This window comes from Spermophilus citellus (assembly GCF_964194105.1).
Source record: "Spermophilus citellus genome assembly, chromosome: 18".
Taxonomy (NCBI): Eukaryota; Metazoa; Chordata; class Mammalia; order Rodentia; family Sciuridae; genus Spermophilus; species Spermophilus citellus.
In genome coordinates, this window is record NC_138200.1 from 17,748,078 (window position 1) to 17,765,147 (window position 17,070).

Below are 17,070 nucleotides of genomic sequence, written 5' to 3' on the forward strand. Positions count from 1 at the left end.
TTCCTTGCTCTAGATGGTTTAAAGACTCAAAGATGAGGCACGTCCTGACACGATGCTCTCAGAAGGGTATAGATCATTTGTGTGTTCCTGCCCAAAGTGAACGACCTGAATGTCATCAGGAAAATCCATCAGCAAACTCAAACCGAAGGAAAAATCTGCAAAATAACTAATAGGGTTCCAAAATGCCAAGGTCACGAAAGCAAGGAGCCTGAGGAAATGTCACAGAGCAGAGGAGACCAAGGGAACATGATCATTAAATACAAGCAGTGATCCTGGCTTGTATCCTGGGCTAGGAAAAGAACATTAATGGGAAAACTCAAATTCTCTCATCTAGTTAATAGTGTCTTATCAATGTTAGTTTTCTGAATTTGTTCATTAGAGTGTGATTATGTAAGAGAATGTCCTTATTCACAGGAGACACATACACATGTATGGAGAAAACATCCTGTCTCTGTCTCACAAATTATTCAGCCCTCCCCCCAAAAAAAACACCTTTAAATCTATCCATCTATCCATTCATCCATCTATCTGGCACAAATATAGCAATTCATTAAATTTGGGTGAAGGGTCAGAATGTGTTTATTTACTATCTTTGTAACTTGTGGATTTAAATAAAGTAAAAAATTGAAATTTACAGTAACAAAATAAAAATTTTGTGAGAAAAAAACTTCTGTGAGAAAGGAGAGAAAACAGATGAAGCAAAGATCCCGAGGGACAGCCTGGGTTTGGCAGAAGCTGTCTGTGCCTAGTGATGGCTCCTCAGTCTCACCAATTAGAACTTTGTGAGATTCCCCGATTTATGCAGATAGGATCTGTGCAGCTGCCCCAGGTCCTGGGAATTTTGGGGACAGCGGCTGGTAGGCCAACGATAGAGGGACCAGAGACAGTATGGAGCACCTGAGGACTTCCCAAAGACTGAGAATTCCTGAGGACCTTCCCAGCACTGCAGATTGGCTAGCGGATATTCCTAAGCATCAATGAGCTTGATCCTGTTCAGCTCTGAACAATGTTTATTGAGCACCTACTGTATATCTGAGGGGAAAATGTTCTGGGACTGGGTATACAGCAATACAACCAAGTCATCGTCTTCCTTCTGGTGGGCCAGGCGAATGCCAAGCAAGTAAAAGTAAAATACAATAGAACAGGAGGTGTGGATAAGGTCAGGATAAGGGATGGAAGGTGAAGGGGTGAAGGTGTTACAGGGTGGACCCTTGGCCCAGGTGACACTTGCATGGAGGCCTGAAGGAGTTGGGAAAGAGCCTTGCAGATATCTCAGGAAGAGGATACCCAGCAGATGGAGCTCCGAGTGCCAAGGTCCCGAAGCAGGAACGTCCTTGGTCTGTCTGTACAAGGCACAGCAAAGAGGCTACTGCCTGTGTGACTGTCGTGGAGACTGAGGCCGAGAACTGATGTGGGATCAGATCTTGCGGGAATTGGGCTGGGGGTGGAGCTCAGTGGTAGAGCGCCTGCTTAGCATGTGTGAGGCCCTGGGTTTGATCCTGGCACCATACAACAACAAACAAACAAGTAAATAATATAAAGTTATACAAAAGTTAAATCTTACAGGAATGATTGTGGATTTGACTCTGAGAAAGAAGGGACGCCGTTGAGGGTTGTAAGCAGAGGAGCAACACCAGCTGTTTGACACACATGGCTCAGAGATGAAGCCCAGGGCACCCATGGTCTCACCGAAGTGGCAGTTGGGGACTGTACCCCATGCTACTCCTCTCTTGGGGTTTTCTATTGCAGGCTGGGCATGAGAGTGGGGTGGGTGTGGGGAGGAGCTCAGGCTGCCCAACAGCTTCGACTTTCCCAGGTGACCTGCTCCAGATGAGAAGGACATCGCCAAGGCAATTATCTAATCAGCTCCACTCTCACCTGCCCCAGGGACATGCCCACTCCCTGGGCCAAACATGACCATACAGAGACCCCAGTATTCTAGCAGCCCAGCCCCTCACTGCTGCCCCCAGAGGTCCCTACCTGGGGGATTTGGACTTTTTGGTACCTGGAACTGGGCACCAAACACCAAGTTTAGGCCAGGATGCTTAGACACATCCTCTCCCCATTTTTCACCTTGGTTCCTCCTTCTGGCAGGGTGGCGTGGAGACAGGGGAATGGTTAAGATCCCCGATTGCTATAGCTGGTGGTGTAGAGTGCCTCGGAGACCCTCTTTGAACCTCCTCAAGACTCAGTTTCCCCCTCTGCACAATGGGACTAATAGAGTCCCTTCGCAGGGGTTTGTTGCAAGAACCTGTGAGGTCACACGTGTGCAGAACCTAGCACATTCTTGGGCTACCTGTGTTATGTTTGGTGTCTTGTTGGTGGTGCCACGTAAGAGGCTCTGGGGTCAGAAGTGGGCTGGAATCCTTAGGCACGTCAACCTTATACAAAATCCTACCTGTCTAGGCCTCGGTTTCCTCATCTGTACAATAAGCTCATGAGAGAACAGAACTTTACAGGGCTGTTGTGAGAAGCTAAGGAGACCATTTGAGTAAAGCACACAGGGCAGGGCCAGCCCATAATAAGTCCTCAGTAAATGACAGCCTTTACAGAGACTATTATGGGCATTCTTCCTGCAGGTGACCAGGCCTACAAGAGGACACTCTGCACCTGACCTATCTGGTTCTGAGCCTTGACTTTATCATGCCCTCTCTTGGGGACTGTGGGCAAGTGGCTTGACCCCTCTGTGCTTCAGGGTGTTCCCCTCTTAGAGTTGTTGGAAGGTTAAATAAGTCCTCACACAGTGCCTGTCACACGTCACTGCATGTTTGTTCTCTTTATTGTCATTGCTGTGGTTTTCCTGGTGATTCTTGATCGGTGTGAGGCTGCATTGGGATTTGGGCAGGTTGGGGCAGTCCACTGGGAAATGCCTGTACTGTCCAGGCCTGGAGGTCACCCCAAGGAGCCCTGTAATCAGCTGTAATCAGCCAGTTCTGCCCCACCCCCACCCTCCCTGGGTATATCAGAGCTGGTCTGGCCCCAAACTCTGTTGAGGCCAAGGGAGGCCGAGCTCTAGGCACCATGGGGAAGGCAGTGAGTGGGGTCCTGGGCTGGGGGCTTGGGGTGGGGGCAGGGTCCCAATGACATCTAATGCCTCCCTTGTCCCACCTCATCTCCCAGGAGAATTATGAGCTCTACTCAGTGGAGCTGGGGCCTGGCCCTGGTGGGGACATGGCCGCCAAGATGAGCAAGAAGAAGGCCGGCGGTGGGGGAGGCAAGAGGAAAGAGAAACTGGAGAATATGAAGAAGGAGATGGAGATTGTGAGCATCGGGCCAGGCGGCTGCGGGGCTGGGGACGGGGCTGGGAACTAGGCAGTGGGCAGGGGTGGGCGCTGGCAAGAGCCAGACAGCAGTGCCCTGTCGCCCACCTCCCAGAACGATCATCAGCTGTCAGTGGCAGAGCTGGAACAGAAGTACAAGACCAGTGCCACCAAGGTGAGCCGGGGCTGGGGAGGAGAAGGCACCGCCAGGGCAAGAGGGGGACAGGGGACAGGAGAGCGTTAGGGGTTAGTCTCAGCGAGAGACAGAGACAGGGAGGGGCAGAGACAGGGAGAGAGGAGCGGAGAGAGACAACAGGAGGAGAGACAGAAAGATGAGAGACAGGAGGGAGGGAGGAAGGGGGAAGAAGGAAGGAGCGGGGGTGGGGAGAGGAAGAGGAAGAGGGACAAGACAGAGAGCGATGGGGGAGAGGGGAAGGGGGAGGAGACGGAGGCAGAGGGTGCATGGTGACAGGAAGGCCCTGTGACCTCCACCACAGCCCACTCCTCTGTCCCCAGGGCCTGTCTGCGAGCCTGGCAGCTGAGCTGCTGCTGCGGGATGGGCCCAATGCACTGAGGCCACCGCGGGGCACACCAGAGTATGTCAAGTTTGCCCGGCAGCTGGCAGGAGGCCTGCAATGCCTCATGTGGGTGGCTGCTGCCATCTGCCTCATCGCCTTTGCCATCCAGGCCAGCGAGGGTGACCTCACCACTGACGACAACGTGAGTGGTGGGCCCTGCAGGCCAGACACAGGATACAGGGACCTTCGGGACAGAGGACATTGAGCCTGGGGCTCAGGACAAAGGGAACGTAGGATGGGGATTCAGAGCATAGAGATGCCGTTCTGAGTCGTGGACCCTGAGGGGACACTGGGATGTGAGACACACCCAGGAACATAGGTCACAGGGACATTGGGGATGAGTCTTGGGTGAACCCATCTTGGTGGAACGTGAAGACATAGGAATGCAATATGTAAGAATATGGGACTTGGGAAACAGAAGATATAAGACAAACTAAGGCCACAGGACACAGGGACATTAGGACTTCATATGAGACACCAGGGACATAAGGGACATGAGACATAGGACACAGCACATGGAGAGATATAAGACACCAGACATAGAAGCAGACAGAGGAAATGGAGATGCAGGACAAAGGGATGTTTGATACACAACAGGGTCAGAGAAAAGGTCATGGGGACTCGGGGACATTTATGACATTGGGCAGAGGTTTGAAAAGTCATAGGACAGGTGACGTGGAATGGGGACTAAGAGGTACATAGATGTGGGGACTGAGAATTTAGCATAAGGTCTGTGATACACAAGCACACGGATATGGGGACATGGGGACACAGGGACTATTGGGTGTAGGAGATGCAGAAGGTGGCACACGGATTGTAGAAGAGACAGAAACATGAGGAGATACAGGACATGGCCATGGCCATAACAGACTTGGGAGACACAGGAAAAGGGAACATATATGACCAGGGAACACAGACACGGGTCACAAGCCACAGGAGATAGGACCATGGGAAGACCCAGAATTCAGGAGCCCAAGGAGCCAGGGCAGGAGGGACTGGAATACAGCATAGGTGAACGTGACGTGCAGAACCTGCTGGTGGGTCTCAGACCAAGGGAACAGTACCGAGGTTTCCTAGTAGTGGGAAACCACAGAGGTGACCCCAAGGATTCCAGGGGCCAGGGAATGGGGCGTGGTCTTGGGCAGGGAGCGTCTAAGGCCTAACATGTAACCCCAGCCCCTTGACTCCTCCTGCAGCTCTACCTGGCCATCGCCCTCATTGCTGTGGTCGTGGTCACTGGCTGCTTCGGCTACTATCAGGAGTTCAAGAGCACCAACATCATCGCCAGCTTTAAGAACCTTGTGCCCCAGGTGGGTCCTCAGGCCCTGGCCTCTTCAGATTCCAGAAGCTCCAGACCCACTCAGGCAGGATCCTGGCAGGATCCTCTTCCATCAGGCCCACCCTGCCCTTAACTCTGACCTCCATATCTCCACTAGGGCCTCAACTGTCCCCATGTTCACCTCCCCACATCCCTTTACACTCAGCAACCTTCACCTCGACCCCTGCCTGTTCTATTCTGGTGCCCCTGACCCACAGCAAGCCACTGTGATCCGAGATGGGGACAAGTTCCAGATCAACGCAGATCAGCTGGTGGTGGGTGACCTGGTGGAGATGAAAGGTGGGGACCGTGTTCCAGCTGACATCCGCATCCTGGCAGCCCAGGGTTGCAAGGTGGACAACTCCTCACTCACCGGAGAGTCTGAGCCACAGACCCGTTCACCGGAGTGTACCCACGAGAGCCCACTGGAGACCCGCAACATCGCCTTCTTCTCCACCATGTGTCTTGAGGGTCTGTGGAGCCCCTTCCCACCCGTTCAGTAGCCACACGGCCTCCATGCTTCCCTTACGGCCCTGCTGGCTCTTCTACTGTGTTCTGTGGCATGTTCTTCCCACCCCACATGACTGCCACCTCTCCAGGGCACACTGACTCTATCACCTGCTTTAACTACCCCATTCCTGCTGCCTCTGTTGTCTCCACACTGCCCCACCCTCAGTGCCTGCTGCGAAGCCCACCCCCACTGCTGCCTACCCCACCCTGAGCCCCTCTTGGCCCACTGCAGGCACAGCGCAGGGCCTGGTGGTGAACACGGGTGATCGTACCATCATTGGGCGCATTGCATCCCTGGCCTCAGGAGTGGAAAACGAGAAGACGCCCATTGCTATCGAGATCGAACATTTTGTGGACATCATCGCAGGCCTCGCCATCCTCTTTGGCGCCACGTTTTTTGTGGTGGCCATGTGCATAGGCTATACCTTCCTGCGGGCCATGGTCTTCTTCATGGCCATTGTGGTGGCCTATGTGCCTGAGGGACTGCTGGCTACTGTCACAGTGAGTGAGGAGGCCAAGGGGGTACAGGGAGCTGAGAGTCTGTCCATATGTTTATTTATTCATCCAGGCTTCCACCTCCCACCTTCCTATCTGTCCATCCATCCATGCACCTCCCCATCCACCCTCCACTTTCCCATCATCCATTCACTCAACATTCACCTGCTTCAGGCCATATCCTGGGCCCCATATGAGGGCTCGTAGATGGACAGGGTCCTAGACGGGAGGAAGCTGAGGTCCCCTGGCAGCTGCCCTGTAACCAGGCCTTACATAGTCACATGTAGTCCAAGAGTCACCCAGAGGAGACTCAGGCGTTCATTTTCTCATTTTGACTGTGCTCATAATAGAACATGCAGAATCTCAGCTGGGACAGCTCGGAGTGTATCTGGGTAGATTGGGAAAGGCAACCCAAGTAGGAAGCACAGATTGGACAAAAGCTTGGTTTTTGTTTTGTTTTGTTTTGTGTTTGGCAGAAGAATCTCCCACTTGAAACACTGTGGCTGGTGTGAAGAACTCCCCAGCACTCTGAGTGGAGGAAAATGGGACTGCAAGCAGGAATTTGTCCCTGTGCCTGAGTTTTTCACCTCTCCCCAGGTCTGTCTGTCCCTGACAGCCAAACGGCTGGCCAGTAAGAACTGTGTAGTCAAAAACCTGGAAGCAGTGGAGACCCTGGGCTCTACATCGGTGATCTGCTCTGACAAGACGGGGACCCTCACTCAGAACCGCATGACTGTGTCCCACCTGTGGTTTGACAACCACATTCACACAGCTGACACCACGGAAGACCAGTCAGGTCTGAAGATGGGAGGGGACGAGTACTGGGACAGGATCCAGTGGATGGTGGAGACCTGAAGGGAGCCCGGGAAGGCTTTGCCTTAATGGGAAGGGGGCGGGAACTGTGCCCAGAGGGGACTCAGCTCCAGGTTTGTGAAGGAGCGCTATGTCCCGTCTCACAGAAGGCTGAATATTGGGTCTAGAGACAGGGCTCTGATCTAGGGTCCCACTAGGCCTGGGGAGGCACTCCAACCTGAACGTAGGGGGAGGGGCACTGTTCTGGTCTGGGAGATTCTCTCCCTGGCGCTGCCAGCCCGGGTGTCTGGTCTTCAGGACAGACTTTTGACCAGTCCTCGGAGACGTGGCGGGCGTTGTGCCGCGTGCTCACCCTGTGCAACCGCGCCGCCTTCAAGTCCGGCCAGGACGCGGTGCCGGTGCCCAAGGTGAGATACTGGGGGACCCGGGGGCATGCTGGGAACTTGGTGAAGCCAGGTTCCATCCTGACGATCGGTCCCCGATCCCAGCGCATCGTGATTGGAGACGCGTCGGAGACTGCGCTGCTCAAGTTCTCCGAGCTGACGCTGGGCAACGCCATGGGCTACCGCGATCGCTTCCCCAAAGTCTGTGAGATCCCCTTCAACTCCACCAACAAGTTCCAGGTGTGCAGCCTGAGCGCCCCGCCCCGCCCCGGTCCTGGCCCGCCCACTTCAGGCCCCACCCACAGTTAGGGCGGGCCTACGCCGCTGTCAGTAGGGCTTTTCCGCAGGGTCCTAACCATCCCTCGCCCTGCCCACAGCCCCGACCCCCCTATGGTTAGGTCCCGCCTACATCTAAGCCTCCTCTCTGGTCCCTCGCAGCAGGGACATCCCCTCTCGAGAGAATCTTGGTATCAGGTCACCCGTGAGTAGTAAGCCATCAAATCCTGTTTCCAGCCCAACTCCACATCCTAATTCGGCCCATTCCTTGTGCTCCGGACCCTGCTCTGAGCCTGGCCCCGCCTAGCCCTCAGCCTCTACCTAAGACCCGCCCAGCACTCAAGGCCTTCACCTTCTCACTCCCCAAGACCCTTCAGGCCGCGCCCCGCGTCCCCAGCTCCGCCCCCATCCTCCGTGGCCGCCCACAGCCCCGCCCCTTCCCTGCCCACAGCTGTCCATCCACACGCTGGAGGACCCGCGCGACCCGCGGCACTTGCTGGTGATGAAGGGCGCCCCCGAGCGCGTGCTGGAGCGCTGCAGTTCCATCCTTATCAAGGGCCAGGAGCTGCCGCTGGACGAGCAATGGCGGGAGGCTTTCCAGACTGCCTACCTCAGCCTGGGGGGCCTGGGCGAACGCGTGCTCGGTGAGACTCGCCCTGGGTGGGTTACCCGGTGTGCGAGGAGAAGCTAGCACAGGCCCTGTCCAGCCGACCCTGTCCAGCCTTTCCCGGCCCAGCGCTGAGCCTGCCCTTTCTCATTTGATCTGCCCCAGTCCACACATTCACCTTTGACTTTCTCTGTCTCAGTCCTGACCTCTGTCTAGCTTCAATTTCTGACCCAGTCTCTCCACTCTGGTCCTCACCCTGACCATCCTCCTCCTTACCTAACCCGTGACCCCATGATTTTTTTTTCAGCCCTTGCCCTGACTTCCACTTTCCAGGTCCCCCTATTGACCCTTTGACCTTCCCCAGGCCCTGTCTCAACTCAGAACTCCCCCATCCCAAATCCTTGTCCCGACCTTCAGCCTCCTTCAATTTTTGTCTTGACCCCTTATACTTCCCTAACCCCTGCCTTGACCCTGGAAAGTACAGACTGTGGTCCAATTCTTTCTTTCTTTCTTTCTTTCTTTCTTTCTTTCTTTCTTTCTTTCTTTCTTTCTTTCTTTCTTTCTTTCTCTCTCTCTCTCTCTTTCTTTCTTTCTTTCTTTCTTTCTTTCTCTTTCTTTTTTCCTCCCTCCCTTCCTCCTTTCCTTCCTTCCTTCCTTCCTTCCTTCCTTCCTTCCTTCCTTCCTTCCTTCCTTCCTTCCTTCCTTCCTTCCTTCCTTTACTTGCTGTGTGACCTCTGGCAAGAAATCTTCCCTTGTGTTGGGCCTGTGGTGCGTGCTTGTAATCCCAGCAGCTTGGCAGGCTAAGGCAGGATTGCAAGTTCAAAGTCAGCCTCAGCAATTTAGCGGAACTTGTCCCAAAATAAAATTTTAAAACAAAACAAAACAAAAAACAAAACAAAACAAAAAGGCTGGGGATGTGGCTCAGTGGTTAAGCCCCCCTGGGTTCAATCCATGGTACCAAAAAAAAAAAAAAAAGTTTCCTTCCCCAACCCTCAGTTTCCTTATCTGCAAGATGAGGGTGTGCCTCACAGAGTGGTTGCAGGAATGGATTCAGATAACATGCTGGGCATCCACAGGTGCAAGGTGCCTGGTTATTTTGCTCATCTCCTGGGCTTGCTAGAGTAGGATCTGCCCAGGACTCCTCTTTCACTTCCCTATTTTATGGTAGGTTTCTGCCAGCTCTACTTGAATGAGAAGGACTACCCACCTGGCTATGCCTTCGACGTGGAGGCCATGAACTTTCCAAGTAGTGGCCTCTGTTTTGCGGGACTCGTATCCATGATTGACCCACCCCGGGCCACTGTTCCTGATGCTGTGCTCAAGTGCCGCACAGCAGGCATCCGGGTATGCCACTGGGGAGAGGACCAGGCAGTGATAAGGACAGAGGGTAGCAGTATTTGGGAATGTGGAAACCCAGTGGCAGAACCCTCCTGAAACTGGCTTGAATAGAATATATTCATTCATGATGCTGAAAGGTTCCTAGGAATGTATCTTCAGGTACAGCTGAATCCAGGTGTTCCATATTATTAGGAATTTGCTCACGTCTCAGGTCTATGTTTCTCTCTGCTGGCTTTATTCCCAAGAAGTTGCTCAATTTGGATGGGTAAAGATGACAACCTGCCTTCTCACCCCCAACAGCTTTAACTTTAACAGGGAGTTCCCACCTGTCCTGCCAGATTGGGTCACGTGTTCATTCCTGAACCAGTCATCATGGCTGGAGGATAGCATACCTGCCCAATCTAGAAACCTCATTTCAACTAATAGTCTGGGGGACAGAGATGGTTCCTCAATGACAAATCAAGGGTGGAAGAGCCATTGCTGAGCAAATCATGCCCAAGCCCTTCCTCAGGTCTCCAAGGCCCTATAAGCTCTGGGCTTTGCTCCCACTCTGGGCTCATTCCTTAGCCCTTTTCCCCCATTCACACCAGTTGTGCTGTTCTTGCTTTTCCTCCAACAGTTCAGGCATATTCTCACCTCCTGGCCTTGGATTTACTCTCTGCCAGAAATGCTCTTCTTAAAGATTTTTCTCACCTCCTTCTGGTCTCAGCTCAGATGTTACCTTCTCAGAGGGGACTTCCCTAGGCACAATTAACCTGAGCCACCACTTCCTTCACTGAGCTTATTTTCTTCCCTCCTTCTAAACATGCCATATCACTTATTTATTTTGCCTTTGCCTGTTTACTGTCTACCCCACCAGAATGTCAGCTCCACAAAGTACAGGAGTACTTTCCTCACACTTGGTTGAATAAATGAGTGTATCAGCAGATGCCTATGGGGAGGACGGGGAGACTGGGTTGATCGAAAGGTGTCAAGGATCCGATGGTCTCCCCACAGGTGATCATGGTGACAGGTGACCATCCCATCACAGCTAAGGCCATCGCAGCCAGTGTGGGCATCATCTCGGAAGGCAGTGAGACAGTGGAGGACATTGCTGCCCGCCTCCGTGTGCCTGTGGACCAGGTTAATCGGAAGTAAGTCCCCCTCAGCCCTCGCCATGGTTCTCCCACAGGCTCCAGCTGAGAGCCTCCCACCCCCTCTCCAGGGATGCCCGTGCCTGTGTGATCAATGGCATGCAGCTGAAGGACATGGACCCATCAGAGCTGGTCGAGGCCCTGCGCACACACCCTGAGATGGTGTTTGCTCGCACCAGTCCCCAGCAGAAGCTGGTGATTGTGGAGAGTTGCCAGAGACTGGTGAGACCCTGCTGATGAGGCCGGGCAGATGGAGGGGCAGGCCCTGGGCTGGCGTCTCTCTGACTCTTCACCCACCTGTACCCATGGCTTGCAGGGAGCAATTGTGGCCGTAACAGGGGATGGTGTGAACGACTCCCCGGCCCTGAAGAAGGCAGACATTGGCGTAGCCATGGGCATTGCTGGCTCAGATGCTGCTAAAAATGCAGCCGACATGATCCTGCTGGATGACAACTTTGCCTCCATTGTGACGGGTGTGGAGCAAGGTCTGGTCTGGCTAGGGAAGGGAAGGCCGTGTAAGTGCAGGTGGCAGTGGGCTGCCAGGAAGCTGAGGTGCCTGCTGTACCCCCACAGGCCGACTGATCTTCGACAATCTGAAAAAGTCCATTGCCTACACTCTGACCAAGAACATCCCGGAACTGACCCCCTACCTCATTTACATCACTGTCAGTGTGCCGCTGCCCCTCGGGTGCATCACCATCCTGTTCATAGAGCTCTGCACCGACATTGTGAGTCTACAGTCCCAACGCCCCACCCTACCCATGGTGCCACCCATGGGTGGACACCATGGGCCATGGTCATTACATACACTCTTGGACACAGAATAACAGGACATAGGCACACATCAACAGGTGGCCAGGAGTGGACATGCAGGTGGGCAGGCCTGGTCAGACACACAGGTGGACACTCAGGAGGCATGCAGAGACCATGGACATAAGGGACTCTTGGAAATCTGGACAGAGATGTTAACAGATATCTGGCCAAACATGGATCACAGACAGACATCCCAAAATAGATATGGACAGACAAACCCCTTCAAATAGACCAGCCACAGATACAGCCCCAAATGCAGCCAGGTACATGGCCATGTTGACATGCTTATTAGTTTAGTCTCTACTCTGGCCCTACCCATGGTAATTTACTTAATGTTGTCCTTATGAGCACCCTGTGAGATGATTCTATTGTTCCCATTTTGCTGATGAGGTCATTGAGGCATAGACTAGGCTTGCCACAGGTCACACAACTAGTAAGTGGCATATCCGGGATATGAGTCTGGGCAGGCAGGTGCCCCAGGCCTGTGCACTTGATCAGTATACTCTGCTGCAACTGTGTCACAGGACCGTCAGTGGGGGTGGGGTGGGGCAGGAGACACAGGGACACTGAGGAACTGAAGAGATACAGAGTGACAAAATAGCATGGGAGCAGGGACACACAAAAGTAGGGAGACAATTATAGAGAAAGAGGCTAGAGACAAACAGATGAAGAGACAGGAAGTAAGAAAGAACTACAAGGAAGCAGAGAGGCCCAGACTGGAAGCCCCCAGAGACCAGAGAACAAACCAGACGACAGAGAAGGAAAAGGAGATGAGCGAGGAAGGGAGAGAAGGGGAGGGGAGAGAATGCATGTGACCAAAGGACAAAAGTGGACATTCTTATGGAGATGGACTCCAGGAACATGCGGCCAGACATGCCAGAACTCCCATGGGGGCAGCTGGACCCTCGATGTCTGGGCAGGTGTGGTCATGTGGTCACTGCAGGTCCTGCCGCCTAACCTGTCTTGTTATTTCCAAGGAGCTGTAGTGGGGCAACTCTAGAGTATGGGGGACAGGAGCCCAGGCAAATCCTCAGCCCTGTTTTCTTCTGCTCCTGGCTAGTTCCCATCTGTGTCCCTGGCATATGAGAAGGCTGAGAGTGACATCATGCATCTGCGACCACGGAACCCAAAGCGAGACCGACTGGTCAATGAGCCCCTGGCTGCCTACTCCTACTTCCAGATTGGTGAGTGGCCATGGGGCCAGGACGGGTCTCCCCAACTTGCTCTGGCTCGCAGTGCTTGTTTTCTGTGTCTCTTTGGTCCCCTTCTCTCGTGTCAACTCTGTTGTGGGTTCTTTTGGTATATCTTTCTTTCCTCTGTTCTTGTCTCTCTGCGCCTCTGTCTCCTATGTTCCTAATGATCTCTCTTGGGGTCTTTGCTCTTCCTGTGTCCCTGCCTGACTCCATGTCTGTGTTTGTCTCTATGGACTGTTTCGACGTCACTGGCTGTGTGTTCTGGACCTTCTTTGTGTACCTGTCTCCATCTCTGTTCCTGTCCCTCCTTGTGTCTCCTTGCCTGTCTTCCAGGTGCCATCCAATCATTTGCTGGCTTCGCTGACTACTTCACAGCCATGGCCCAGGAGGGCTGGTTCCCTCTGCTGTGTGTGGGGCTGCGGCCACAGTGGGAGGACCATCACCTACAAGATCTGCAGGACAGCTATGGCCAGGAGTGGGTGAGCCCCTTTTCCATCCTATTCCATTGCTCCCTCTTTCCCAGTGACATCCACCTGTGTGGTCCATACTCACTGCCCACACAGAACTGAGTTCAGCCACAGCATCCCAGGCACCCAAACTCTCTTCCAATTCTGGGGGAAGGGGCCTTTCCCAAACCATCTGTGGCTCTATGCCCTGCTCCTGATGCCCACACCTGCAGAAGGGCCTCTCCCTTCCCTAATAGCAGCACAGCATCTTAGGTGTGGAAGTTCTTGTCATTTTCCTTGCAGTGTCCCTCACACTCAGTACTGGTGTGAGTGGTCCATTTCAATGAAGGTCTGGAGCACAGTGAGGCTAGATGTGGCTACCAGATGTGTTTAGTTTGCTCTAAAGAATAACAGAATACAGATCAGGATAATACTGTCATGGTTAAGAATGCAGATCTTGGAGTCAGATTGCCTGGATTCATGATCTGGCACACACTCCACAAGCTGTGTGACACTGGGCAAGTGGCTTTGCCTCTGGTCTCATCTTTTTTACCTATAAAGTGGGCATAATACTAATGTCTACCTCAGTGATTTTCAATTTGTTACTGGAACAGCAGCAACAGTATTATCTGAGAAATGCCAATGACCCCTCTGGTGTCAGAAACTCTGGGGGTGGTGCCTGGGAGCCTGTTTTAAGCAGCCCTTCCCAGAGTCTGATGCATCCTGCAGACTGAGTACCACCCATCTACCTACCGCATAGGGTTGCTGGGAGGATGGAATGAAAATGACACACAGGAACACCGGCTGCCTGGAGCACAGTAGCTGCTCCCTACACAATTAGCTGCTATTAAAATTAGCTGTGCTGAGGAAAGGGACTGCATGGTGGCTGTACTGGAAGTGGGGCATATGCCTTGTGTTCCCTAAAGGCCCTCCTGGCCACTTCCCTAATTTTGCCATCTGCCTGCCCCTGGAGTCACTGGACTTTGCAAATCCTGCCTCGAGGTTCCCATTTTCTTTTCCCTTTCTTTTAGTTGCCTGAGAAATCTGTCTTCTCGGTTCACCGTGAAGCAATCTAGCCTGGCCTACTGTGTCAAGTTGTCCAAGCTTTGCTAGACTCTCAAACCTCCAAGATGCTGCATCTTTCCCTTCCCTCAAGCCCAGTCCCTGATGTGAGGGGAAAGGTGCATTTAGGGGCTTGTGGCTCAGGACCTTGGTGCCCTGTGGAGGCTCTGTGTCTGGGCCCAAGCTAATTTGTCTCCTTCTTGTCCAGACATTTGGACAGCGCCTGTACCAGCAGTACACCTGCTATACTGTGTTCTTCATCAGCATTGAGATGTGCCAGATCGCTGATGTCCTCATCCGCAAGACACGCCGCCTCTCTGCTTTTCAGCAGGGCTTTTTCAGGTGTTCCTAGCTGACCCCAGCCCCCATCCCATCCCCATCCCTGGTCACAACTCCCATCAGACCCGGATGAGGGCTCACTAAGCCAGCAAATGCCAGTACCATTGGATACCCAAACCTTCCTATCAGTTGACCAGTTGCTCTCCCATGTGCCTCTCAGCTGGCCCTTCCGTGTTTCCTAAAGGGCTGATGCTGACAGGGCCAGCTCCCACTATTGGAGAGGCCTGGGCTGCTCCAGTGTCAGATGTGTAAACATCCCCTGTTGCCTCTGACAGTTGACCTGCCTTGACCCAGAACCCTGATTTCCATCTGGTCCCCAAGTCCTGTTGGTCTATCTTTATCCCAAGTCTGCCAATCTGAGCCTGTTTCATTCTGCCCCACCTGCAGGAACAGGATCCTGGTGATTGCCATTGTGTTCCAGGTCTGCATTGGTTGCTTCCTGTGCTACTGCCCCGGAATGCCCAACATCTTCAACTTCATGCCCATTCGGTGAGGGGTGGTGAGGTGTAAGCAGAGGGATGGGGACACAGACCTTGGGATGGCCTTCACCTTGCCATCTTGCCTGTGCTTCAGGTTTCAGTGGTGGCTGGTCCCCATGCCCTTTGGTCTCCTCATCTTCGTCTACGATGAGATCCGGAAACTTGGAGTTCGCTGTTGCCCAGGGAGTGAGTGTGGAACTGTGGGGGATGGAGGCAGGGGGCTGAAACATTCTCAGAGGTGCTGCCCTGACTTTGATCTTTGACACTTAACCTCCAAGCCCTCCATATCAAATTGCAATTTCATAACCTCTGAGGCCATTGTTCCCTCTGACAGGCACCCCCAGCTCTGAGACTCCTTTCTCTTTCTCTCCCCCAGGCTGGTGGGACCAGGAGCTTTACTATTAGAGGGCAGGCTGCCTTCAGGCCATCCCTGCATCTAGCACAGGCCAGTGAGCATGGGGATCACAGGACCTTCTGGAAGACCACCAAATCATCTGTATAATCAAGAGTCCCAGCCCTACCCATATCTGCTTCTGAGCTATGGCACCCCAACCTTGAAGGAGCTCTATTCACTACTCTTCCCCACCCCAAGCTCCCTTCCTCCTGGGGAAGCAGTCCCTAGGCGCTGGCTGCTCCTGGTGAGATGTGCTTGTCCTTGGGACACCAGGCTGGGCAAGAGGGCTGCCTGCGACCCTTCGTTAAAAACACATATTATGTTTTAATAGTAATAAAACAATCCCCACATTGGCTGTGCTTTTAATTGGTGCCAAGTGCTGTCTTAAGTGTTTTTCATCAGCGCCACTGACCTCTCACAGTACTGCGGTACAGGGACTATTTATTCAGGGTTGCAGTCTCCTGGGCCTAGGACACAGCCTGGCAGATAGTAGGCATTCAATAAACCTTCCTTGGAGGCCAGAGGTGGGGTAGCTCAGTGGAAGAGCACTTGCCTAGCATGCACCAGGCCCTGGGTTCAATCACCAGCACTGAAAAACACAACACAGAAACCAAAAAAGAAGAACCACCTCATCCCCCAAATCTTCCTTGGGAAAATCTATTCTAATTTCCTTGCCTAAGTTTGCAAAATTTATAGGTAAGTTGGGATGTGGCTGCAGGCGCCCTCTAGAGATGGCCTTTAGCCACTCCAGTACACTGTGTCTGGGCTTTCTGTTCTCAGCACCACTCCTCCCTCATGGGAGCTCCTGATGAGAGGATCCAAATTTTCCCTACATTAAGCACCACTGTCCCCTGCCCTTAACAGGGTTCTGCCCTCATTCTTCCTGCTCACTCTCTTTGCCCCTGCGAAGGTTAGTCCCCCAACCAGCTCCTCATCTGAAGTTAACACCTCCAACTGCTGGCCACTGCTCTTTGCTTATCTCTCTTCCCTTTTTATTATGAGTTTCTCTGGCTGGGTCCTGGGCTTCTTCCTCTTCACCACAGACCCTGATGACTTCAGTTCTGTCTCTGAAATGATGCCCACATATGGGGTGATGACCAGGGCCTGTTTCCGAAGCCTGTCTCCATTTACTGTTCAACCTCACTGGCAGCACCACTGTCTAATCAGTGTGAATCCTCCCTGGGAGTGCTGGGAACCTCTGGGGGAACAAGTCCCAAACTTGTGCTATTCCAGACTCCTCTGCACCTTTCCTCATCTCTCATCTCCCCACTGTGTCCTCTACTGATAAGCAGAAACATGGTCCATTGGTCACCGCCATCTCTCTAGCTGGCTTCTAGCCTCAATCCTCCTGCCCTTGCCAATTCTGTGCTGGTCCAACTCTGGCCTCATGGCATGTATCTCCCTCCATACAACAACCAAGCACAGCTTTCTAAGCTAAATTTAACCCTGTCCTTCCCCTTCCCAGAGCTCCCCATTTCCCCATTCAATTCTCCAGTCAGCCTCCAGTGATCTGGTATCTGCCAACCTTTAGTGTCACAAGCCCCCTTGAACTTGTTCCAGCTAGTTCTTGGGTTCTCAGAACCCAAGAGCCCTCTCTTGGATTCTAGCTCCCCTCTATCAACTGTTCCCAGGC

General features: G+C 53.1%; 1 protein-coding gene across 1 annotated transcript; it reads left to right on the forward strand.

The window, feature by feature from the left end:
- Positions 1-3,021: 3,021 nt before the first annotated feature.
- On the forward strand, positions 3,022-15,448 carry ATP4A (ATPase H+/K+ transporting subunit alpha; the record flags this gene model as incomplete). The annotated part of the gene is made up of 22 exons (XM_081274714.1): positions 3,022-3,033; positions 3,121-3,261; positions 3,376-3,435; positions 3,777-3,980; positions 5,035-5,148; positions 5,375-5,627; positions 5,899-6,167; positions 6,759-6,957; positions 7,272-7,381; positions 7,463-7,597; positions 8,085-8,277; positions 9,409-9,584; positions 10,575-10,711; positions 10,783-10,933; positions 11,028-11,196; positions 11,285-11,439; positions 12,585-12,708; positions 13,051-13,196; positions 14,434-14,567; positions 14,952-15,053; positions 15,138-15,229; positions 15,420-15,448. The coding sequence occupies 22 exons, from the start codon at positions 3,022-3,024 to the stop codon at positions 15,446-15,448; spliced, it is 3,105 nt and encodes a 1,034-aa protein (XP_081130840.1).
- Positions 15,449-17,070: the final 1,622 nt, after the last annotated feature.